The following is a 25,079-nucleotide window of genomic DNA, read 5'->3' on the forward strand; positions in this document are numbered from 1 at the left end:
GCATGTACCTACCCTCCTTTCATTCCATCCTGTCAAGAGCATCAGTAGTCCCAACCCTCTGCTTTATTTGCTACTTAACTGTTACGAGACAAAGCACCCAGCCAGTTCTCCAGAAACAGCAGTCCACAGAGTTGGTTCTAGCTTCATGCTTTCTTTACCACAGTAAAGAAAGCTGGGGTGATTTTGCCCCCTTGGGAAAAATTTAGCATCCATTGTCTGGAGATGTTTTGGGTTTTGCAGTGTGGCAGAGGGTGGTTACTACTGACATCCCAGTGGAGGCCAGGGAGGCCCATAAACATCCTTCCATGCACACAGTAGCCACATCACAACAGAGAACAATCAGGCCCAAAATATCAGTGGTGCCAAGACTGGACTCTCCTAGTCTTTGCCCTTTCACAAGAATCCCATAAAAAAAAAGGCGCTTCTCTTGGCTCTTCAGTTCATTTCATCTTCTATAACAAGTATCCTAAAACTAGTCTTTGTGGCATTGAAGAGTTAGTAAAAGTTGTTTTCAGAGATACTGAATTAAGAAGCCTGGTAGGCTACAGTCCATGGGGTCGCAAAGAGTCGGACACGACTGAGCAACGGAATGGAACGGAATTGACTCAAAGGTCAACAAAGAGCCTGTATAACTTAAATTACAGATGTTAGAATTTGAGGTTATGTAATTGATCTTTCTTCATTTCTTTTGGGAGAGAGCTCAGAATAAAGTTTGCTGTGCAGACCTTTTTTGCCTGCACCTGTTGAAAAGCTGCAACATGCTTTTCCTCCAGGAGGGAGTCTCTTTAAAAACAAAACAAAAAAACCCCTTAATATTCATATGCATCAGGTGGCTTTTCATTTCCTCTAACAGATATTTATAGTGCCACTAATAATAGGCACTATTTATTGGGCACTTAGCACCATGTCTGCCACATACATCATGGTAAGGACTCATGCATTTTCCTCATCTCATTTAATCCTCACAGTAGTCCTTTGAGATAGGCATCACAGATAAGGAAAATTAGGCTCAGAAAAGTTAAGTAAATTGCCCAAATCACACAGCCAGGATGTAAACCTAAGTCTTTCTGAATATAGTTCCTGTTATATTCAGCTGACTTTGTGCCTGTTTACAGGGTAGTGGGTATACAAAACTATAAATAAAATATAGTCCTTTTCCTGCCTTTAGAGGACTCGCAGTTTTTGGATAAGCTAGTCTTTTAGACAAGCCCTGGGTCAACAGCACCAATGCCATAAGGCATAGTTGCCAAGTCCTAAAGAGAGAATGATTATGGTGTAAGGCAGGAGAAGGGGCCTGCTTGTCTGCTCTATACCAAGTATAGAGAGCTGGGCAAAGGAGTAGAAATTAATGGGATAGCCGTCTGGAGTAAAGGAGCAAGGACTGGATTTTATTAAACGGAGACAGGAAAAAACAGTAAGTGCCTTAAGACATTACACACATTACTGAAGGGGAAAAAATCCTTTATAAAGATGAAATTAATTCTGTAGCAAATTATAAATTAAGCAAATGAAACCACGTACCAAGTTTGATTTCTCAACTGTAATATGGGGTTTTTGAGAGAATTTATTGAGATAATTGGAGAAGGCAATGGCAGCCCCCTCCAGTACTCTTGCCTGGAAAATCCCATGGACAGAGGAGCTTAAGATGATGCACACTAAAGCACTATTAGAGTAGTGCCTAGCGCATAATAAGGATGATTGTATTAACCATTGTTGGCATAATTTGATCTTTTGAAATAGTGATAGGTGATACTTTATTATTATGTCAAAGGCTAAGCTATGTCTAGAATAGATTTTTGCTGCTTGTAATACAAAGCAGTTCTTTTTAACTTAATTTGAAATTGTTTTTCTAGTCTTCATTACCTCTCTCCCCATAAACATGTTTTTCTAAAAGAGTCATTTAACTTTATCAGTACACCCATTTTAATTACAGCCTCTGATTCCGTCTTTGCCAAAAGGTTTGTGTGTTCATTGCAGATGGCATGTTATCCCACACAAACCTTTCTGTCTTGTCTTTCCACCAGTATTGCATATTGGCCTGACTGCCCAGCTCCAAGGGGTCACCTGTACACCCTGCATGAATTAACTCCATCAATGTTGTCTGCTCCCATTGTAGCTAATGGCACTGATTCAGCCTTCCATGTGCTTGCTGCTAAGCCAGCCCCTACTGCTCTAGCACCCGTAGCAATGCCTGTGCGTGAAACCAACCCTTGGGCCTATGCCCCTGATGCTGCTAACAAGGGAATTGCAGCCACACATTCGGGTAAGGTGACCACAGATGGTGGTGAGGATTCTGGGATCAGATAAGTGACCTTGGTTTGAAAATCAGCCATTTACCTTAGTGGGAACCAGGAAGGAGTCCTTTTAAGAAAAAGTGGGATCCCTTTTGGAAATAAACTACTATTAAGGAAGGATAGTGTCAGAGAGGAGCTCTTAGAGGTTAGATTGATAGTTCTTAGGACCCTAGAGCCACCCACAGAGCTTTCACAAGACACAGATTCCTGGGCCCTCCCTCGCAAGAGCCTGTGTCTGGGTCTGTGAACATGCCTGTAGGAAGAGACGACTCTGCCTCCTACAACAGCAGGCCTACAGAAAAGGCTACAAAAAGGCAGTTCACCAGGAAGACATGTGTCTGAAAGGCGGGCAGCAAGTCTCTGGTTATTTTCTTCTCATTCATGTTAGAGCAGAAGGTGAATCACCTCAGCTCTTTTGAGTATGTGCAAGCTGGTTTCTGGACCACAGATGAGCCACACCAGTGGGGGCAGGGTCTGATGCCAGCCAGCAGCTTCGGTTTTGTGCAGTTCAGCCATCTCTGGAAGCTCCCCGACACGGCTGAGGTAGACCACAGACACACAGCTGAGGTCTCCTGGGTTCTCCCTGTCCCCCCACAAAAACTCCTCAGCTGGTAATAGAGACTTTCCTCCCACCTACCAAAACCACAGACCACCCCCCTGGGGGAACTTGTTCCACGTTATGATCATTCAAATCACTGAGATTATCAGGTGAAGAAATAAGCCCCTGAAGACCCTGATTCTTCCCTCTCTTCCTCTTGTTGCTTCCAGGGACCGAGTGGAGTCAGTCTTCCGGTGCTGTCTCTCCAGGCCTCTTCCAGGCTGGTCACAGACGCACTCCCTCCGAGGCCGACCGCTGGTTGGAGGAGGTGTCCAAGAGCGTCCGGGCTCAGCAGCCCCAGGCCTCAGCTGCCCCTCTGCAGCCGGTCCTCCAGCCACCTCCACCCACTGCCATCTCCCAGCCAGTGCCACCTTTCCAAGGAAATGCATTCCTCACCTCTCAGCCCGTGCCAGTGGGTGTGGTCCCACCCCTGCAGCCAGCCTTTGTCCCTGCCCAGTCCTATCCTGTGGCTAACGGGATGACCTATCCAGCCCCTAATGTGCCCGTGGTGGGCATCACTCCCTCCCAGATGGTCGCCAACGTGTTTGGCACTGCAGGCCACCCACAGGCTGCCCAGCCCCATCAGTCTCCCAGCCTGGTCAAGCAGCAGACATTCCCACAGTACGAGACAAGCAGTGCTACTTCCAGTCCCTTCTTTAAGCCTCCTGCTCAGCACCTCAACGGTTCTGCAGCTCTCAATGGCGTAGACGACAGCAGGTTGGCCTCAGGAGACAAGCAGACCGAGGCTCCTGCAGGCACCTGCATGGTGGATCTCTTCGAGGCCCAGTGGGCGGCCTTGGAAAGCAAATCCAAGCAGCGTACTAACCCCTCCCCCACCAACCCTTTCTCCAGTGATTTACAGAAGACTTTTGAAATTGAACTTTAAGCAGTCCTTATGGCTTATGTATTTTGTCTGTACTTAGGCCTGGGCGTGGGGGGGGGGGTGGCGGGGAGTGTGTGGAGGTCAGAGGAACAAAGGGGACTTTGCATTCCCAACCAGTTTGCTTTTCACTAATCCCAAAGGTCCCCAAAGGGCATGTCCAGGCATAGCATGTGGAGGGGGGGGTGATTGAAACAAGTGGAGAGACCCATTCCTAGGGAAGAGCTGTTTTGCAGTTAGACTAAGAAAGTTAAGGAGCTGTTATCCTCTGCCCTGCCTCCCTCAGCCACTTACCCGTCTCTGGCAACAGAGAGGCAGGAGTATCTGAACAGGAATCTGTATTCAAAGCACATTTACTGGAACATAAAACACAACAGGAAGCAAAACGATCTCCCTTAGTTTTTCAGGCCTTTCACCTACCTGCTCTCTCAGCACTGGCCTTCATAAAGATCGAGAACAGGGTGGCCTGTGTCGGGACTGGGGACGAGAGGCAGGCTGTGCTTCTGGAATTCCCAGCAGGGCCCGTCAGGAGCTGCCCAGCAGGGCTGTATTTTAGGGGTAAAGTTGAGCTTCCATTTTGAGTAAGAATAAATATTATAAATATATATCAAAAAGCCAAAATCTTTATTTTTATGCATTTAGAATATTTTAAATAGTTCTCACTATTAAAAAGTTGTATGAGTTGTAAGTAATCTTGCCAAAGGTAAAAGGGTTAGCTGTAAGAAACTGTACATAAGATTGATTTATCATTGATGCCTATTGAAGTGAAAAAGAGGAAGGGCTGGAAGTTGCAGGTGGGATTCCCTAGCTCACTTGGTATCATTTACTGTAAGTAGCACACTGCAACAATCCTGCTTATGACCAGTACGGTCAGCTAGGTAGTTTTAAATAGCAAGCAGTATTGTCCTGGTTTTACACCTGTAATGAAATTCTAATGTCATTATTTTAATGGGTTCAATCTAAATAGAGAATGTCTTTTCTTTTCTATACTGCTGCAGTTTCCTTATGTTAATCCTTTAACACTAAGGTGACAATGACGTAATCATATCCATGAGACGGGAACGCAGGTTACCGTGTTGGTTTGTCATGTAGGTCTTGGTGGGTTTTGTTTTGTCCTTTTAAGTTTTGTTCCCACGAGTTTTGTGGGGATGGAGGTCCTCGTCTTGTTAGCACTGCGTGTGTGTGTGTGTGTGTGTGTGTGTGCGCGCGCGCGCGTCGTGTGTGCCTGTGTCCATCCCTCTTCTTGTGGTGAGCCGAACATCCTGTTGCCAGTTGTAGCCACTTGACCTCTGGTAACAACATAAGCTCCCATCTCATTTTTACTTTGGAACGTTGGCCTTACAATCAAGTGTAAGTTATATATATATTTGTACTGATGAGAATTTATAATCTGCTTTAACAAAAATAAATGTTCGTGGTTAGAAGCTTTTGCCGTGAAGAGCTGTTCTTTGCCCTTCTCTCTATTAGCGAATGAGTTTCGGTTCCTTGTGGCCTTGTCCTCTCTCCTTTCTGCTACTGCCGCAGATCTCTGGTTTGATGGCTAGAAAATCTTTCACGGGGGCTGGTATAAAGTTCCTATCTGTATTCACACTCGAGCCTCCAGTCGTTCCTAAGCACATCTCTGATGTCAGGTTCTTGCTGCTCCAAGTGCAGATTGAACCTGGCAGTTATGTAGAGACACAGAACCTCTGCCCCAGCCCAGACCTAGTCGTCAGAATTGGCATTTTAACAAAACTCACATTCTGAGAAGTTGGGCTTCAGCAGTGACTCTGAACCGTGGATATGTATTAGAGTCATCTGGGAGCTTTTAAAAATCCTCATATCCAGCCCATACTCCAGACCAATTAAAATCTCCGGGGAGTAGACCCCCAGGTTCAGTTCTTCAAAAAGCTCCCAGTGTGAGAACCACTGGTCTAGACTGAGTTTCCCTCTCACCGTACCCCACCACTCTGACTAGTTCCAAGAGCTCGCTAAGGTCTGGAGTATGCCACCGATTTGACAAATACTGATTTAACTAGAGAACAGTGGAGTCCAAGAAAGTAGCCCTTACCTTCCAGTTTCTATAGCCAAACCAGCCATGGTACATGGAAGGGGATGCACCTCAATGTTTTTTAAAACTGGAAAGAAAAAAAGACCTCTGTCCCGGCCCATGTTTCTGTTGCTGAATGAGAGGTAGACCAAAAAGTATCACTCACCCGTGAAGCAGTTGTTTCCAGTTAGAGTGTTGGTAATAGAAATCACCTGTCCCGGTAATGCTGGTTTTTCCTGTGTCCCAGAAAGACCTCTGTTCCTAGGCCCAGCCCGTCCTCTGGGGGACTGGTAGAAAGTTAAAGTGGAGAGGAACTCGGAAGCTCATTGAAACCAGGCCTCTTGTCTTAGCATCAAGGCCTTAGAGGCTGAGAGAGGAAGAATGACCTCTCCTAACTCTGAAACTACTTCCCTCTTCCCTTTGTTAATGTCGTCCTCCCTTCCACTGGTGCCCTTATCCTGTTGGTACTGTGTTTTACAATAGCCTGATTTTTTGCTACACTCCCTAGGAAGGGCTAGAGAGACTGGAGCGATGAACCACATCTGGACCCCAGATGGGACCTAGTTCTAGCAAAAAATGTTTCCCTAACACACACACCAGGAGTTAGTACCTTCCCCAATCAAACAGGACACACCTCCCCACCCAACTTTCAGCAAAGTAAGAACCCTGGTAGCTGGCTTTAAAAACACAGTGAGCTGATCCTGTATAACAAATTAGAGAAACTGTGAAGTGAAAGATGTCCTTATTTTCTAACAAGGTGCCGCTTCTTGACAACCCAGCAGGCACTGGTGATTGGGTCAGAGAAGCCGACACCACTGGGACTGCTGCTGCTGGCACTCCATGGCGGGTGGGGGCGGGAGCGGGGGCAGTTCTGACCAGGCCAGTGTCTCTGGAGGAGAACTCCCTCCTCCAGCCAGAGAGGGGAGACCGAGAGCCTGCCTCCTCCTCCCAGCACTATGAGCTGTGTCCCTGCTGCCAGACGGGCTGGGCGGGTGGCTGGGCACGGGAGCAGCTGGCGCAGCAGAAGCTGGAGTAGTACTCGTTGCCGCAGAGCCGGGCCTGCAGGATCAGGTCACAGTTGGCCAGCTCCGGCTGGTCGACACAGTCCCTGCTGGGGTCCCGGGGCTGGGCGGCCAGCACTGTGAGACACCGGGGGGAGAGGGAGGTAAGAAAGCTCCTTGTGGCTGGAAACTCGCCTGCCTTGTCATTTCCCTAAAGGAGAGTAGCGCTGTAACCACCAGGTTCCCAAAGATGCCCGGTCACTGTACCCCAGTAACACCTGTGCATCCAGCTGAGGGCACACGGTTTTCCCTGCCGTGGGCCCCGCTTTGGCGTGCAGTGGGCCTCCTGTTGTTCTTTTGTAGCTCTCCCCCACCCTGCCACTCAAGCCAGTGCACAGCCCATCACAGACCCCCAGATACTGACTCTCCAGCTGCTTAAACATCTCCGGAAATTAACCCCCGGGCCTGACTACTGAGACCTGAAGAGCTGCATGAATATATGGCTGTGGCCTCTGGACAAGGAGAGCGGGGTCAGCCCCAAGCACTGTTCTGAGTTGGCAAGAGCGGTCTGCTTTCTCTCAAAGCTGGCTTCCTCCCACTTTAAGCGTTGTGTGCCTTCAGGAGCCCCAGCTTAGTCACTTGGCTCCCCAGCTTTCCAGTTTTTCCCAGTTTTTCCCACTTCCCCCAGAGATAGCAGAGCCCGTCAGGCCAGTGACGGGAGGACAGGCTGTGAGCTGTGGCGCTGATGCGACGCTGAGCGCAGAGCGCCAGGTGCCTCCCCTCTGAATCTGCTTGGTGCGTCCGTGACTTATAAATCACTGTGGGACTTTCATTCCGCTGCTTCGTCTTCCAGACTGAAGTCACTTGGTCTAGTTAACCTCCCTTTTCTTTCTGGGAGGGGCTCTCAGGGCTCAGCTTGGCTTGGGCCTGACAGCACCTCCCCAAAGTCACCTCACGGGGCTGCGCAAGGCCCCCCTCCACGCCCTCTCCCCAGATACAACTAATAGACAACACCTAAGCAGCCAGTGGCTTTGTGAAGGCTTGGCTCATCAGTGTAACAAGAGTACCAACTTCCTACATTTATGTAAATAACAAGCCATTTATGCTTATTTTTAACAATCGTCACTCTGGTTGTCAAATTAATCTCAGCCGGCATAGCTCCTAGGCTCATGACAGCCAGAGGTGAGCAGTGCCGGGCATGGTGGTGCGGGCTGGGCACCATCCTGGCTCTGCCCCTTCCAGCCAGGGGACTTGGGGCAAATGGTTTCATAAGCTTTCCGTGTCTGCTGTCTCATCTTGAGTTAATGATAGCAACTGAAGCACACAGTAACCATGGCTAAAATAACCAGCACGTAACTGGGGCATTCCCATTCCGAAAAGTGTGGGTGACCCCCACTCCCCATGTTTTAACCTTACCGTATTTTCTGTTTCTCAGCCTAAACCTAGGTAAAAAGCTTGAGAGCTCTCTATTGTACAGCAGAAACTAACACAACATTGCAAAGCAATTACACTCCAATAAAGAAAAAAAAAAAAGCAAGCTTGTAAGCTGTCCCCAGTAGAACTGTGTTCCTTACACCAGAGTGGGACCAGCTCAAGGCCCCTCCCCCTGATACTAACACTGCAGTTCCAGCAAGGCGCAAACCACGAACAGGGCACAGTGAGGCAGCCTCAAGCAGTGAAATGCCACAAAAAGCTTAAATGGGTGACGGCGGATGCATACAGCTCAATTGATGGGACCGACACAGTCAAAGGAGAGAGGAAGATAGCTTTTCCTTAAGAGGTGCCCTCCTCCCCCAAAGACAGCGTCTCAGATTACCAACACTCATCTAACAGGGGACAGAAGAAAGACGGCTGGACTGAGGCCATAAGTGTGCTGTCCCGGAGGCAGTCCCATCACACTGTTTCATCTTGGTGACCACGCATCATTAGGAGCCCCACCAAACTTCAGTGTCAATTGAGATTCTGGTTCTAGTTTGGCTTCCCATGCAGACATGCCTCTACCTAATCACAGACATGCCCATGTGGGGGCCCCCTGACAGCGATCTTTCTCACTTAAATCTGCACTCTGGCCTGTCTCAAGTCTTGTAAGTTTGGTAAGTACGTGGACAAGAGATCTATCTGCTGGGCACAATTGAGGTGAAACGCAGCCCCTGCAGGACGGTGCCTTCACCAAGGTACCACCTTCACACACACATGGACTCAGCCTGAGCACCCAGTGATGCCAGGCCCTGTGCCGGGCCCTGGCTGGGTCCCAGTCCCTGCCTTCATAAACTGGAAGCCCACCGTCAGTCCCAGTCAGTAAGCAACATTTCTACCAGACTGCAACCTCTAACCTGGCCAGTTCCATGCTCAGCCTGGCAGCCAGGAGGCAGCCAGGCCCGACGCCCTGCGTGGTCCTGGTGAGATGCTATGGCCCTGACAGCCATGACCGTCCAAGCCAACCAGCACAGCTGGGCCCTGGTGGTTCCCTCCCAGGGCTGTTTCGGGCCACGTGACGACTGGCCTGCCCAAGTCACACAACCAGGAACTGGCAGAGCCCCCCTGACTGCAGAGCCCGTGCCCTGCGCGTCCAGCTGCACACAGCCAGCTCCTGAAGACAAGCAGCTGCCTGGGGTGGGCCTTCCTTACCCGGTGGGACCACCTTCACCTCAGTGCTGCGGCTGACGGCCTGGCTTCCACGGTAGGCGCTGCACGTGTAGGAGCCCTCGTCCCTGGCCCGCAGGTTGTGGATCAGCAGCGTGCCGTCTGGGGACTGGTGCACGCGGTGGCCATCGGCCCGCACCGGCAGGCCGTTCCTGGAGGAGAGAGGATGCTAGGAGAACCTCCAGGCCCCGGGGGTTGCTAAACTGGTTCTCCCAGGGCTGAGGAGGAGGCCATCTAAGACCCCCTCCAGAGCTGCCCACTGACCCAGACGCACTCAGGGCAAACCTCCTCTGAGCCTGGGGGACACTGGGCCATTTCCTGCCTGGAGTGTCGAGGCTCAGATTACCCCAGGATCCCCAGTGCCTAGCCTCGTCGTGACACTGCAAGGAGGAAGGGGGCATCAAACTGTTTGCTGAATGAATAAAAGCCCCGCAGACTTGGGGTAAAAGACCACCCAAAGGCCCCCAGAGCTGAGTGCAGCCCAGTGTTTCTCAGCCCAGCAGAGCATCCGCCACCCAGGGGACATCTGGCAACACCTGGAGACTTTCTGTGGCCATGACGTGGGAGGGCACCCCGAGGCTGGACGCGGCTAAACATCTCCCAATGCATCCCAACAACCAAAACAGCCCAGAATGTCAACAGTGCCGAGCTTGAGAAGCTCTGGTGTGCAGCCCGACCAGCAGAGAAGAGAGCGGTCCTGGGGGGGCTTCCCCATAAAGAGAGGAGGGCGCTGTAGCCCCTTCCCCTGGCACCAGGCCAGGTGGCGGGAGTAGACATGACGGGGAGGGGTGCTGGTGGCAGCAACGTTCTGCACAAAGGTGGACCCCCTGCCCCTGGTTTGGGCTGTACGAGCTCGGGTGTGAGGGCCTGAGAGCCAGGAACAGAGCCTCACCTGGACCATCGGATGTTCACGCTTTCTCCTGCCACCACACACAGCAGCCTGGCCGTGTCCCCTTCCGGCACCGCCATCGTGGAGGGCAGCCCTGTGATGGTCAGCTCCCCTGGGCCCGAGGCGGGGGCCACTGTCAGCCACTGCACGCCCGCGGTGCCCTTCCTGACCCCAGAGGCCACTGGCCACATGCACCCGCCCACTCAGTCTGCGCCTCACCCAGCACTCGGAGCTGGACCCAGCGCTGGTCCCGGTCGTGCCTGTTGAACGCGACACACGTGTAGAAGCCTCCATCCTCCACAGCCACGCGGCTGATGACCAGGGAGCCGTCGGACTGCAGCTGGTGTCTGGGGGGACCAAGCACAGTCAGGTGGCTCCATCCCAGGGCTCCTGGTGGGTGGGAAGGGGGCCAGGGTCTCCCGTCCCCTGGTGAGAGGCTGAGTGGGCCCTGCCAGTCAGAGGGGTCTGAGCACCCTCCAGCTGCTGGCACTCTCGTTTACTTAACGACGCCTGACTTTAAAACCAGGCAACAAGCAGATCATTGCAAGTTTTCGGATACAAAATAATTCTGGTTTGGGTTTCGAGGTTTTTGCCTACACTCGTTTATTAGGCTCGGTCCCGGTTCGGTCACTTAGGAGCTGGGTGGTGTTAAGCTTCTGTGTGTCACACGCGGATAAAACAGCATCCCTTTGGCTCTTCTGCACATCATGTGAAAGAGATTAAGCCTCAGCACAGGCCCCATATATGTTAGCTCTTATGATTACAGCCAGAAGGGTGTCTGCCTCTGCTTCCTCCCAACAGGCTGTCACCTGCTGACTGGCCTCTTACCATTGTCCACTAGCCACACTCTGCAAAGGCCCAGAGATCCCAGCATGGTCTGCCCAAGAAGCCCTCCGCCCAGCAACCCCATCTCTAGAGAGGCCCTGGGGTCCCACTCAGGTCTGACCAGGGGATGGCATCTGCCCAGACGGGGCGGGGTCAGAGGCAGGACCGGGGAGGGGAAATGAACAAACCTGGGGGAAGAGAGAGGCTGCCCGTCTCTCTGCCACTCGACAGTCGGGGGTGGGAAGCCCTCAGCACGACAGGTCAGCCGGACCCGCTGGCCCGGCCGGGCATCCAGCACCCCAGGCTGGCTCCGGTCCAGACGCACCCTGCAGAGCAAGCATCGCTCAGCCGTGAGGGGGCTTCTCACCGCTGCCTCCCCCGACCACCCTTCTGCCTGGGGACGGGACCCCTACCTGGCCTCATGGGCCCCTTCTCCCCCCAACCCTGACCAGATTCCACTCTCCAGCCTCAGCCCTTTGTTCTGGTTGGGAGACACTGACAAATATCTGGGACCCAGGCTCAAAGCCAGCTCCGGCTTTCTCACCTCTGCCACCCAGAATTTCTGCGGCCTGCCCGCCCTGCGCCAGGTCCTTGACGTGGGCCCCTGCAGCCCTCTGCACCCGCCGACTCAGCCTCCAGCTCCTGAGGCCGGGGCCAGGACGGGCTCTGCTCCCCCGTGCCCAGGGTGGCGGGCAGGACGTCCCATCCGCGCTTCAGAGGCTGGGCTCTGGGAGCCACGTTCGCCTCGCCCTCTCCTCCCAGGGCCCTGAGCAGGCAGCCGGCGAGCCCGGTCACAGCACACGCCGGCCTGGGGACTGTCCACCCCACGCTGCTCTCACCCACCAAGCCCTCCCCGGCCCCGGCCCTCGGCGGGCCAGGCAGACGGCAGACAGCGCTGAACACCCGCACCTGCTCAGGGGCCACGGGTGCGAGGCAGCGGCGGCTCCCGGGTCCGCGGCGGGGCCCCCGAGGCTGGGGTCCCGAGGACTGTGGTCCTGGGCTGGGTCCCTGGTCTCGGGGAAGTGCCTCGGTTCAGCCTCAGAAGGCACGGGCACGTCACCCCCTATTGTGAGGCCAGAAGCAAGGGGTGAGCTGTGGGCAGAAGCGGGTGGAAGGAACGGTGCCCATGAGGCTGGCGGGGGATGGACGAGAAGCGGGGGCCACACGGGGCGAGACGGCCGCCCCAGGCGACCTGCAGCACAGGGGCCCGGCTGCCAGGATGCCGCGGCCCGCTGCTCGCCCTAGTCCTCTCGTGTGGGGGCGCCCCGGCCGCTACCCCCACTCTGGGGCCCAGAAGAACCCAAGGGAGGTGGTGGGGTGGGGACGAGACCTGTGACGCGAAGCTGGACCTGCTGAGAGTAACGGTCTGGCCCGGGGCCGCCACAGCTGTAGGTGCCCACGTCCTCTGCCCTCAGGGAGCTGATGACCAGGGAGCCGTCAGACTGCAGCTGGTGCCTGAGGGCGGGGAGGGGGCTGGAGCGCTGTGTCCCTGTCCCCTGCTCCCTCACCCTCCCATCCCCGGGAACCAGAGGGGCTGGGCGGGGGAGCGGGCTGGCTGCACCCACCTGTCAGAGGAGACGGGCCGCCCGTCTTTCTGCCACCTGGAGTGGGGGTCCAGGGAGCCATCCTCCGGGCAGAAGAGCCGCACCAACTGCCCCAGGGCCACCTGCACCACGGAGGGCTCCGAGCCCGCCAGAGTGATCCTGGGAAGGTGGGGCAGAGTCACACGAGGGCCAGCATCAGGGACTGTCCCTTCATCAGTGTGTCCCCACAGAAAGCCTGGTACCCTGTCATGGGTACCAGAGGTACCCCCATGGTACCCATGGAAGTACCAGAGGTCCTTCTCATGGAAGGCACGCTCCAGAAGTCTGTGGAAGCAAGAATCCACCCTCCCCACCCCACCACCCAAAGACCCACAGGCACTGTGCCCTCAACTTGCTCCGCAAGAGCACAGAATATAGGCCTCCCTGTGGTCCCGTGGGTAAGAACCACCTCCCAGTGCAGGAGACACAGGCTCAGACACTGATCCGAGAAGAACCCACATGCCAAAGGGAAACTAAGTCCACGAGCCACAACTACCGAAGCCCGCACGCCCAGAGCCCGTGACCCAGAACCAGAGAGTAGACCCTGCTCGCTGCAGGTGGAGAAAACCCTGCACAGAAAGACCCAGCACAGCCAAGAAGAATGAGCACAGAGCAGGCACAGGGCCCCAGGATGGAGGGCCTGGGAGAGAAGCAGCTGGGGAACCAAACACACGCCTGATCCCTCGAGAATTCAAAGGTTTGTTTGTAATCTTCCCAGCTCTCATTAATATGACACAGTCAAAAAGAGACAACGAACGGGGTCCACACTAAACCTATGAGATCATGTCACCATTTTACAGGTTGAGAAACTGAGGCTTCGGGAAGCTGTATGACTTGCCAAAGGTCATGAAGCTCTTAAGCTTCAACTAGACAGGCCCTGGACCATACCAGCAAGGCCTGCTGGAGAATTCAGGCACCACCATCCACCCGACCCTGGGCAAGCCTCATGTCTCCAAAGCCTGGGGTTCCCCATCTGCGGAATGATGGTAGCAAAGCCCTCCAAGCTGGAAGACTCCAGGTGAGAGGTAGAGGGAGGCCCAGATAATCTCAGGGCTTTAGCCCTAAAAGGCTCAGCCCCTGGCCTGCCTGGGTCCCTATCCCCATCCCACCTGGGGAAGACGGGGCCTCACCTGTAGGAGGAGCCGTGGGAAGGAGGCGCTGGTCGCCCTGCATCTCCGCTCAGTCCAGGGGGACTGGGCCCAGTCTCCTGGCCCCAGGGCCCCTCTCCAAAGGCCTGTCTGTGGTCCGTCACCCCCGGCCCAGGCTCTTGGTCTTGCCACCGGAGGCCACCGGAAGGCAAGGGTCCTCTCTGGACCACGGGCCCTGGCCCATGCTGGCTGGCCTCCTGCTGGCCCCCAGGAGCGCTGCTGCCACCATCTCCATGGGTGCTCTGGCCAGAGGCCCCAGCCCCGGGCTGGGGTCCCCGGCAGGCACTCACACACTCCTCTTCCGAGGCAAAGTTGTTGGCGTTGCCGTGGCAGCCGCCATACCAGAAGCGGTTACACTGGCCCACGGAGGGGACGAAGTACCAGCGGGCGGCCCAGTCGGTGCAGGAGCCGTGGGCGCTGGGCAGCAGGCACCGCACGGGGTACACTGAAGGGGGCAGGAAGCACGCAGGTCATCGGGACCCAGTAGGGAAGCTGCAAACGCGGCCCAGGACTCAGGAGCAAGGCCCTCCCCAGCTTCAGCTTCAGAGCACATCCACACTACTGCCAGGGCCCTTGACTGGCTCTGGGGACAGACTCTGCTCACTGCCCTGGGACCCCAGCAGAACCAGCCTATTCTGCATCCCCAGAGCTGGAGCCCTGCAGAGGATCAGGGCTGTGACCTCCCTGGATGGGCTCCCTCATGCTCCTCCCCACCCGACCCAGGCACCCCAGTGCACACAGAGCAGCTCCAGGGCCTACCCTCGACATGCTTTGTGCAGGAGTGCCCAGCCCTGAGCCCCCACAGGCTGCCAAGATGCCCAGGGAGGGGGCCCACCCTTGTTCCTGGGGCCCCTTAGCAGCTCAGAACCTTCTCCAGCCCCCAGCCTAGCCATCCTTCTCCGCACTCAGATGTGACCCTCCAGGCCCCCCACTTCAAGCCCCCCCACCCAGGTGCCCAGCTCCCTGCAGACTCTGCCCCCTGGCTTCCGGCATCCCCAAGACGGTCCTTGGCAGCTCCACGTGGGCACCGTGCTCCCACCTCACAGTCTTCCCTCCAGGACGCATCCCTGGCAGGGTGGGCACCCCATCCATCCCAGCCCGGCCCCCCCACCGCTGCCTCTGGAGGGGGCTGAGCCCCAAGGGGCAGCACAGGTCTTCCTTCTCCGTGGACTCCCCACTGACCACGCTCCTGGCTCCCACAGGCAGCCAGGCAGCCACGAATGCAAACTCAGGGGTGAGGATGACCTGTCGGGCAGGATAATCCAACACCGTTCTCCAGCCTGGCACCTGGCAGGTGCCAGGAAGTATTGGTGGAAGAAACGAGTGATAAGCCAGCCAGGAGGAAGGCCTGGGGGGCGGGGCGGTGAGCAGAGTGGGGCGAGAGCCTTCCTACCAGTAAGGACAAGGAGGATCGGCCACTCACCGGAGCTGGGCTGGCCCACACAGCCTTCCCCCAGGGGGCCTGCCGCGGAGGCCACGTGGTCATAGCAACAGCCGAACTGGGAGCCCCGGCACTCACTGGGCTCATTCCGCTGGGCCTGGGGCTGGTGGGCATTGGGGACCTGGGGAGAGAGCCCAGGATTAGGAAGTTAGATGGAGGTCTGGCTCTTGGTGGGAGGACTCCAGGCTGCTGGGGGGAGGATGGCAGGAAGAGAGAAGGACAGAACTATGACCCCATCAAGCAGAATCCCAGCCCTGGAGATCAGATCCCGGAGGCCAGACAAACCCCCAGCCCCAGCCTGTCGCAGAAGTCTGTGCCTTCGAGAGGAAGAGCCAGGCCAGCAAGCTTCAGGAACCTCCCTCCTCAAGGTCAAAGCTGCCATGAGCCCGCGTCACAGCAACACTGAGCAGGCCTGTGGGCTGGACTCGTGGCCCTGGGGTGAGCAGACACTCACTGCGGAGGCCGCTGTTCTTGATCCTGGCCTGCCCCCGGCGTTGTCGCGTCCGTAAGAGCTCGTGCAGCCCGCCTGATGGGGCCCCTCAGCCACGGTTACCCCGTCAGGGCAGCACCCAAACCTGGATAGACATCACAGCCCTGACCCCTGACCCACCAGGGACCCTGAGTTCCAGCACCCCAGATCCAAGCTCTGAGGCTCCCTGAGCCAGGGGGCTTGACCAGGTGAGGATCCGAGCGGGGAGATGGCAGGCCCTTGCGTACAGGGCGAATCATGTGGTGAACCCGTCTCCGCCACGTCACTCACCGTGTAGGGGCTCCCAGGGAGGGCACCAGGAAGACAATAAGCAGAGCTAAACCCTTAATAATCGACAGATCCTCAACTCACACATCCCACCACAAAACCAAGAAGGTGGAAAGTCACCTGAGCTTCCCAAACACTAGGCTCCCAGGGAGGTTTTACAGAATGGAGATGGCTGGGAGATGGGGCAGCAGCAGGGTCAAAGGAGCCCATGGCTTCCTTCCCCTCCACCAACCGGGAGGTGGGAAGGAAGGAATGTATCGAAGCACCTGTGGGCCAGGCACCATGTGATTTGGTCCATCCTCACAGTGGCCCCAGACAGTGGCTGTCACTGTTCCCAGTTCTCAGCAGAGAAAGCCAGGATCAGAAAGGTTAAGTAACTTGCCCCAAGTCACACAGCTGGGTCGCTGGCTGAGCTGAGACTCACCCCCAAGCTGCTGACTCCAGAATTGTGGCCCTTAGCACCCCAGCCCAAGAGAGCAGGAGTCTGATTTGGATCACAGAGCTAGAATTCATACCCTACTTGCCTTCCCCAAGCCTCAGGCTACATCTCAACAGGCTGACCTCTGTAGAGAGAGTGGGGAGCTGTTACCCCCACCCAGCAGGTTATGGAGCTCAGCGGGAGGAAGCCAAGTCCCCAGTTCTGCCCGCACTGGGCAGCTCAGACACCACAGCCCTGGAGTCCCGCTCCTGAGCTCTGCTAACCCACCCTACCCGCTCTGAGCAGAGACACTGCCCTGCCCATCAGACACCCCCCTGAAGAAACACCTTCCCTCTCTGACCTGGGGACTGGGGAGAGGCACCCACCTGCTCTGCTGACACAAGGAGGCCCCAGGGCAGCCTTGCCACTGTGGCCCAAGGGATGCGGTGTGGCCGTCGGGGCAGCACCCGTGGGAGCTCTGTCTGCAGTCGCGGGGCCCCGAGCCTGGCCGCAGAGGCTGCCGGTATGAGGAGAGCTGCAGAGACGGGGCGGGGCCCGGCGCTGACAGGGGTGGGCTCTGGTCTCCTCTGGGGTTACCCTGTGCTGAGGGCTGCTCCTGGAGTGCCCACCACTGGTCTCTGAAATCTAGAAAGAGGAGGAAACAAAAGATTCGTGATGCCTCTGTTTGGCCCCTCACCCTCTGGCTTTGTCTGTGTCAGACCCTCCTCTCCACATCCGTTTCCCCCACAACCACTTGCCCCTCAACGTCCATCCCAAGGGTCCCAGGGTTGGGGGCTTCCACCAAGCTTCTCACCTGAGGCAGAGGCCTCCCGTGGGCCCAAAGACATCCGGGGGTCCCTGGGGCTGGTGTGCACTTCTGGCATGCTGGGGACCTCTGCAGGGAGCCGGGGCATCAGGGCACAGAGGGAAGACCACCACCCCAACATCTGCTCCCACCCCACTGCTCAGGCAGGACCCAGGAAACCCAGGAGAGCAGAAGTGAAAAGAAGCAGGCTTGTGTTTTTGACAGTACCCTTCCTAGGTTTCAAGAGTCTCTCGTCACATAGAAAACACCCATGTCATATGTTTAGCAAAGAGAAAAATCGCATATAAAGAGAGCATTTATGTTTGATCCCAACAACATAAAAAATGGTAACAAAAATTTTTAACTGGATTGAGGAAAACATAATCCAATTTTTAAATGGGCAAAGAACTTGAACGTAAGACTTTTCCAAAGACACAGGGATGGCTGAAAAGCACGTGAAAACATGCTCAACACCATCGACCATTAAGGAAACGCAAACCAGAGCCACAAGGAGACGCCCCTTCACAGGTACTGCTGCTGCTGCTGCTGCTAAGTCGCTTCAGTCGTGTCTGACTCTGTGCGACCCCATAGACGGCAGCCAACCAGGCTCCGCCGTCCCTGGGATTCTCCAGGCAAGAACACTGGAGTGGGTTGCCATTTCCTTCTCCAATGTGTGAAAGTGAAAAGTGAAAGTGAAGTCGCTCAGTCGTGTCCGACTAGTAGCGACCCCATGGACTGCAGCCCACCAGGCTCCTCCATCCATGCGATTTTCCAGGCAAGAGTACTGGAGTGGCGTGCCATTGCCTTCTCCGTTCACAGGTACTAGCATGGTCCTAATCAGAAGGACCGAAATAACAAGGGTCGGCGAGGCTGAGGCTGAGGATGGAGCCCTCACACAACTGCTGGAGGGAATAAAGGATGGAGGAGACACTGTGGAAACAGCCTGGCAGTCCCTCAAAACAGTTACACGGTTGCCATATAGCCTAGAAATTCCACTTCTAAGTATAAACCCAAGAGAACTGAACACATACACCCACACAGAAACTTCTACATGAATATTCATAGCATCGTTATTCACTAAAGCCAAAAGGTGGAAACAACCCAAATATCCATCAACAGACATGTGGATGAACAAACTGGGTACATCCATAAGATTGAATGCAATTTAGCCATAAAAAGCAGCGAAGTCCTGATGTATGCCACAACTGGGACGAACCTAGACAGCATATTAAAAAGCAAAAATATCACTTTGCCGACAAAAATCTGTACAGTCAAAGCTATGGTTTTTCCAGTAGTCATGTACAGATGTGAGAGATGGACCACAAAGAAGGCTGAGTGCTGAAGAATTGATGCCCTTGAACTGTGGTGTTGGGAAAGACTCTTGAAAGTCCCTTGGACTGCAAGAGATTAAACCAGTCAGTCCTAAAGGAGATTAGTCCTGAATACTCATTAGAGGGACTGATGCCGAGACTGAAGCTCCAATACTTTGGCCACCTGATGGGAAGGGCTGACTCATTAGAAAAGACTCTGATGCTGGGAAGGATTGAAGGCGGGAGGAGAAGGGGACGACAGAGGGCAAGATGGTTGGATGGCATCACCGACTCAATGGACCTAAGTTTGAGCAGGCTCCGGGAGATGGTGAAGCACAGGGAAGACTGGTGTGCTGCAGTCCAGGGGGGTCACAAAGAGGGCTGAGGAAATGAACAACAAGACAGGAAGAAGGAAGCGGACCTGACCCTCGAGAAGCTCACAGCTGGTAGGCCTAACAAGCCACGAACAACCATTGCCGCGCCTAAGTGTGCCAGCAGTCACAGAGGGCTCTGGGGGTGATGGAAAGGTGCTGCCTCTCCGGGGGACACACGGCTGCCTGGTGAGGCTGCCGCGAGCTGGCCTTTGTGGACGGCAAAGGCCTCACACATGGAGACCCGAGAGGAGGGTGGTCCAGGGGGCTGAGGGCACAGGCAAAGGCGCAGGGGCAGGAGGTGCTGGCCAGGTTGCCGCCAAGGCAAGAGGCTGGGCCAGGCTCCAGCTGCCCCTCCCGTCCTTACCTGGAGGGAGATCACAGGGCTGCGTGTTGCAGGCCTCCACGGTCACGGGCTTTGACGGCTGCAGGCTCCCACAGCGGCTGGGGGGCCCAAGGGCACAGACCACCTGGCGTCTCCGAGTGCCCGAGCTGCAGCTCTTGGAGCACTGAGGACCCCCAGGAGGGAATGGGAGAGAGAACACACCTCATGGTGGGAGAGACCGTCAGGCTGGGGAGTGCCCATAAGGCAGGGGGGAGGGGAGGACGCCTGAGTCCTATAGTCAGACCCAGGGACCAGGACTGGACAGTGGGGGAGGGGGGGGAGGGGAGGGGAGGGGAGGGGAGGGGAGGAGAGGGGAGGGGGAAGGGGAGGGGGAGGAGAGGGGGAGGGGAGGGGAGGGGAGGGGAGGGGAGGGGGAGGGGAGGGGAGGGGGAGGGCAGGGGAGGGCAGGGGAGGGGGAGGGGGGAAGGAGATGGGGGAAGGAGGAAGGAGGTAGGATGCCTGGTCCTACACCTCAGACCCAGGGACCAGGACTTGACAGTGGGGGAGGGGGGGCGCAGGGGGGAAGGAGGGGTAGGCGGGGGGGGGGGGGCGCAGGGAGGGGGAGGCGCAGGGGGGAGGGAGGGGGAGCCGAGGGGCGGGGCAGTACTCACCAGCCCCCAGGCGCCCACGTGCCAGGCCTGGTCACTGAGCGGGGGACAGTCGTGGAGCACACAGGGCTCAGTGGGCGGGGGACGGTGCTCCGAGGAGCACTCTGAGGCGTGGAGCAGAGACCCCTCGTCAGCCCGGCAGGTGACGCTCCGCCTCCGGATCCCCGCACCGCAGCTGACGGAGCACTGTGAGGACCGGGCTGTCAGCGCAGGCTGGTCCTCGCCCAGCTGGGGGCCCACCAGCCTGGCATGGAGGGCAGACAGCGCTCCCTGGCCCCAGGCCCAGAGAGGCCGAGTCACCCTCCTGAGCTCACTCAGCCTGAACCACGGTGGCGGGCACCGGGCTGAAGTGCATTTTCCTTTATTTGCGAATGCTACACACATAGCTGACCAATACACACATAGCTGGCCAGAAGCAGTGACCAGCAGCCCCAGCCCCTCCCTTGCCCCCCAAACAACGTGCCCGGCTCTTTCCCACCCGCCCTGGACCCTTGAGAAGGAGGAATAGCACTGGAGCAGGGATCCAAGCCCCAGCCTTGACCACAGCCTCTGGGACCACCTGGCAGGTCCCTTCTCTCCCAGCAGCTGCTTTCCCTGAGGATGACAAGCCTTTCAGAGTTGCTGGCTGCCGCCCAGGCCCACCACTCAGCTCCTGATGGCCACCCCGTCCCGGAGGGGCCAGGCTCACCTCACTCCAGGGCTCCACACTCCAACCTGCGCAGCGCTGCAGGTTGCAGGCCCGCGTGCCCGGGGGCTTCTCCAGCAGACCCTCGCACTCAGCGTCCTCGGCAGCCTCCTGGGCACTGGCCCCATCAGATGAGACACAGTAGACAGAGCGGGACTGGGAGCCGCCCCCACAGGAGGCCGAGCAGAGTGTCCAGGGCCCTGTCTTCCAGCTGGCAGGGAGCAGGAGTGCAGTGAGGTAGGCCCTGCAACTGGGTCTGAGGTCCAGGCCCAGGGGGGTGGCACCCAGGAGCGGAGTGGGGAACCCCTCCCCAGCCCATCCTCCGAGCATCGGGCCGTCCAGGTGAGGGGCAGAGAGCCCTGCCCAAAGGCCTAGGTCCAGCCCTGCTCAGCATTCCCACCACTGTGCCTGGGTCCCTATAAACACGGAGCCTGGCTGCCTCCCTCCCAGGGCTCCTATCCTCACATGAACCCCTTTCTCCTTCTCAACGGGTCACCATCACCCCAGCCAGACTCCACTCCTTCCAGGTCTGACCTTAGCGGAGGGGGACATCTCCCCGAGGGGCCATGCTCAGCCACATGTGCAGTGGCCCTTCCAGGCCCTGGGCCCCAGGCCCTGGACAATAGGACGACCCCCACCGCACATGCAAAGCCAAGCCTACCACCATCCCAAGAAACCAGCTGCCTGCCACCAAGGCCACCGGGTGGAAGATGGCACAGCCCTGCAGGGAGCCGGTGGCCCGAGGATTACCTGCTCCTGCACACACGCTGGGCCCCAGCAAGGTGCCACGCTCTGGGCCGGTGCACGTAAGAGGTCCTTTGTGCACAAACAAAGGCATCGCCGATGCCCTCAGGCCCCTGGGCCCAAGCCCTGGTCCACTCCTTGGCATCCGCCAATTCCCTGCCAGCTCACACCAATGGGGCCTCTGGTACCCATACCACCCCCCCCGCCATTAGCCTGGACATTCTGGGCACTGTGTGGGCGCACGAGGGTAGACAGAACCACCCAGGGTCTCACGCTCAGGCCCCTCAATTGTCTCCTCCCCATGCCAGCTGCAGCTATCAGGAGCCCCCCAGCCTCCTCCTTTTCCCAACACCTAAAGCAGCTGAAGGCCTCCACCCCCTTCCCACCAAAGAGCTTGGGCCCCACCTGGGAAGAGGGGCGGGCAGGGCCTCACCGCTTGGTGTGTGGGCAGGGCTGCGGACTGCAGGGGCGGCGGTCAGTTGGCCGCGGCTGGGGCTGGCACAGGTGCTCGGGGTAGACCTCGTCATCCATGGTGCAGAACACCCAGCGGGTCTGTTGACCTGCAGAGGCCCGGCCACGGCAGGCAGCCGGTCAGTCCACATTCGCCCAATGCATTCTCTGGGCCAGGCTCCCTTCTGGACACATCCCGAGAGTCACCTTGATCGAGTCTCAGTGACCCCCCTGGGTAGGCGGCCATCACCACATCTGAGGCTCAGAGACCTTTATCTGTGGGTGACGGAGCCCCTCTCTGACACCGAGGCACTGGCTCCAGGCCCACCCTCCATTGCCAAAGGAGTACCATGTCCTAGGAGATGCCACTGCCTCCAGAAAGCCCTCTGGTTCTCGAGTCCCCCCACTCCTGGGTTTCCCCAAGGTGGCCCCGTGACGTGCAGACATTGCACCTCTTTGTCCACCTCCCACCCGCGGCTGGCACGCCTGCAGGAGAGAGCCGAGCCCTGCACACAGCCACGCGCCGCCCCCACCCAGGCCACTGCCCTCACCTCCACCACATTCGGCGCTGCAGTCACCCCACGAGCTGTGGCTCCAGCTGAAGCCGGGCCGGGGGGCGCCCAGGGGCAGGTGGTACTCGAAGTGCACACCCGGGTTGGGCTCCTGGCTGATGAGCTGTGCAGGAGGGTCCCCATTGAGGCCGGACGCCAGGGGGCCGCCCCTGCTCACCCCGAAGCCCTCCTGCTAGCCTCTTGGAGGCCAGGTGCCTGCCCCCCCTCACCTCAATGACCAGAGGCTCCGAGGTGGGGCCGCGGGCGTGGAGCCGCTCGGGGGCCAGGTCCCCTTCAGCTCCCCGCTCGTAGTGCAGGAGGGTGCTGGCCACGGGCAGGGCACGGGGGCCCTCGATGGTCCAGTGCCCGTTGAGGTAGTATTCGCCACGGATGCTCTTCACCGCTGTGCCAGGGGAGCACCCCAGTCAGCTGCCAGGGCAGGACCCACCTCCCTGACACAGCGACGGCCCCGCCCTGGACCCCAAAACTGTCCTCACCCAGGAAATTCCTGCTGGCGGCCGCCTCCTCGATGCGGATGCTGGTGGCTCCCATGGGGATGATGAGGATCTGGTTGTAGCCTGAGGGGCAGAGACACTCTGGGACCACCAGTCACAGGGAGGAGTTGGCCCTGAGGCTGCCCAGTGCCCGGCCACACAGGTGGGGTCACCAAGCAGGACACAGCAGGGCTGGGGGCTTGGGAAAGTGTTTCTGAAGGAGGAAATGGCTGCACAGAGCATGGACGGGTCCAGCCCCCAAACTGGGGAGGGGAAGGAAAGGGAGGGGACAGATGGGGACGATGGGGGGAGGACACGTCCAGGCATCACTGGGTAAGTGGGTGGAGATCCTAGCGTGGACCCACAGGCTCCTGGACAAGGGTTTGGCCTCCACCCTGAGGCGTGACCTCAGGCCTTTCACCACCTGAGCACCAGATCACACCGTCTGGGTGCCATGCCAGCGAGCAAGACGCCAGGAAGGGGCAGGCGACAGACCCCGGTCTGAACCGTCTGCAGACCCCACGAGGACCCCACCTCTGCTGAGGTCATTGGCCTCAAAGACGCCCGTGACGGGGTAGCAGGTCGTGCCGTCACCCCCGCACCGCAGACACTTGTCCTCCTGCTTCGACGAGTCCAGATGGTGGTCACAGCCAACGACCTGCCAGGCGGAGGTGAGAGGAGACGCAAGAGACCCGGGGGAGTCACGGTCACGCCCGGACTGGAACCCTGGCCGCCCAGCCAGTCCAGGAGGCGCGGTAACCATTTGCTGGCCAGGGGGCCCGGGTAAGCCTTGAACCTGGCCGGTAGCTGATCATCCACCTCTTCTGCCTGCACGGCACCCACGTCCCCTTCTCCAGCACCAGCACCTCATTTTCCTTCAGAAGCCACCTCTCTCCCACAGCGTGTGGACACGGCTTCCGGGCAGTAGCGCTGGGCCGGTCAGCAGGTTGTATGCTTTGCTCAAGGCGCTCGGGAGAGCCCCAGGTGAGGACAAGCCAGAGGCACCCCCAGGTCACTGGAACTCCTGGGAACAGCGCCCCCTGCCCCAGGGGGTGGCCAGGCTGGGACGACTGAAGCCTGGGGCTGCTGGGCCATCTTCACACCTCACCAGAAGAAATTGCCCAACCCTCAGCGGACCCAGAGGAGAAGAAAGCCAAGCGAGGAGAGATTTTCCAGAGCATCAGCCAGGCCCCTGCAGCCAGCCAGCCCCTCCCTCAATGGCTTTTTTTCCTTCTTAAGTCACTTTTACTTGGGCTTCTCTTATTGTTGAGTTTTCAAAGGGCAAAGGTAAGAGGGCCACAGGACATCGGCGATGCAAGGCACCTTAGAAGCTAGTCTTGAGAAGGCATCATGGTCAGGAGACCCTCTGGTGGGGGGGCAGGTGGACATCCCGCAATAAGCCCCAAACCAGCTGGTGGGGGTGGCAGGGAAAACTCACTCTGCAGCTGCCATCCACACAGATGTCCCGTTTGCCAGGCTCACAGGGTGTCCCGTCTACAACGGCCTCCTTGTGCTTGTAGTAGAAGCTCTCCCCCTTGGGGATGCAGTTCAGCTCACATTTGTTGGGGGCTGTGGTAAGCACAAAGGGAAAGTTGAGAGGCTGAGCAAGGTTCAAGGCCTGTGCGAGCAACAGCGAAGTGTGGGACCAGAAACAGGCGCTCACACGCACACACACGCGCACACACACACACACATAGTCCCACACCATCACACCCCCAGTGGCTCAAAATCCCACCACCAACAGGGGGAAAGGATCTTCTCCATGAAGTGGATACACCTCTGCGAATCAAGTCAGGGAAAAATCCTAGAATAAGGAAAAAGCTGGACACTTGTAGAGGTCTATCTCAGCATTACTATTTATAATAGTCTGAGTGTCAGCTACTCTTTAATTACTATCACTAGATTATTACACCCGTGGACTGTGCTATTAAGAACTGCGATTATGAAGACCAACCAGTAATGTGGGGAGATGTTTATAACAGTGCAAAGTGATACCATGTAACAATCACAAATACATAAACAGAGATGTGAAAGGGGCTAGAAAGAAATGCTAGCAGCAATCCTATGAAAGAGGTGGGTCAAGGTAATTTTCTTGTTTCAGTTTTTATATTTATCTATTTGAATAGCCCAGGAGTGCTAACAGGATTGTAATCACCTCCACCACAAAGAA

The 25,079-nt window shown here is 57.1% G+C and overlaps 2 protein-coding genes across 15 annotated transcripts in view; one reads left to right on the plus strand and one right to left on the minus strand.

Annotated features, from left to right (window-relative positions):
* The window catches only part of NUMB (NUMB endocytic adaptor protein), a 176,226-nt gene extending 171,030 nt beyond the window's left edge, over positions 1-5,196 (plus strand). For 8 of the 11 annotated variants that reach the window (XM_055436776.2, XM_088839466.1, XM_088839467.1 and 5 more), the window contains 2 exons: positions 2,117-2,263; positions 3,063-5,196. In XM_055436776.2, coding sequence (XP_055292751.2) covers positions 2,117-2,263; positions 3,063-3,778 — 863 coding nt within the window. In that variant the 3' untranslated portion in view covers positions 3,779-5,196. The remainder of the gene's footprint in view (positions 1-2,116; positions 2,264-3,062) is intronic. The other 3 variants (XM_088839470.1, XM_088839471.1, XM_088839472.1) reach the window with 1 other exon arrangement.
* A 57-nt stretch (positions 5,197-5,253) lies between these two features.
* PAPLN (papilin, proteoglycan like sulfated glycoprotein) overlaps positions 5,254-25,079 on the minus strand; it is a 30,474-nt gene continuing 10,648 nt past the window's right edge. The window contains exons 6-30 of one of the 4 annotated variants that reach the window (XR_016038167.1): positions 24,348-24,478; positions 23,444-23,567; positions 22,913-22,993; positions 22,646-22,818; positions 22,416-22,539; positions 21,848-21,974; positions 21,421-21,486; positions 20,674-20,881; positions 19,989-20,171; positions 19,360-19,501; positions 17,321-17,401; positions 16,893-17,151; positions 15,786-15,906; positions 15,314-15,452; positions 13,873-14,335; positions 12,725-12,862; positions 12,490-12,614; positions 12,069-12,222; positions 11,348-11,485; positions 10,554-10,681; positions 10,338-10,446; positions 9,431-9,597; positions 5,968-6,940; positions 5,823-5,889; positions 5,254-5,432 (exon numbers count right to left, since the gene is read on the minus strand). Coding sequence is in view for 2 of the 4 variants with exons in the window: in XM_055436772.2 (XP_055292747.2) it covers positions 6,756-6,940; positions 9,431-9,597; positions 10,338-10,446; positions 10,554-10,681; positions 11,348-11,485; positions 12,069-12,222; positions 12,490-12,614; positions 12,725-12,862; positions 13,873-14,335; positions 15,314-15,452; positions 15,786-15,906; positions 16,893-17,151; positions 17,321-17,401; positions 19,360-19,501; positions 19,989-20,171; positions 20,674-20,881; positions 21,421-21,486; positions 21,848-21,974; positions 22,416-22,539; positions 22,646-22,818; positions 22,913-22,993; positions 23,444-23,567; positions 24,348-24,478 (3,566 nt within the window). In the remaining 2 variants the exon portion in view is untranslated. Of the gene's footprint in view, positions 6,941-9,430; positions 9,598-10,337; positions 10,447-10,553; positions 10,682-11,347; positions 11,486-12,068; positions 12,223-12,489; positions 12,615-12,724; positions 12,863-13,872; positions 14,336-15,313; positions 15,453-15,785; positions 15,907-16,892; positions 17,152-17,320; positions 17,402-19,359; positions 19,502-19,988; positions 20,172-20,673; positions 20,882-21,420; positions 21,487-21,847; positions 21,975-22,415; positions 22,540-22,645; positions 22,819-22,912; positions 22,994-23,443; positions 23,568-24,347; positions 24,479-25,079 lie in introns of all 4 variants that reach the window. The other 3 variants (XR_016038166.1, XM_055436772.2, XM_055436773.2) reach the window with 3 other exon arrangements.

The sequence above is a fragment of the Moschus berezovskii genome, chromosome 9 (assembly GCF_049115385.1).
Source record: "Moschus berezovskii isolate FMDL1 chromosome 9, NW_MosBer_1.0, whole genome shotgun sequence".
Classification (NCBI taxonomy): Eukaryota; Metazoa; Chordata; class Mammalia; order Artiodactyla; family Moschidae; genus Moschus; species Moschus berezovskii.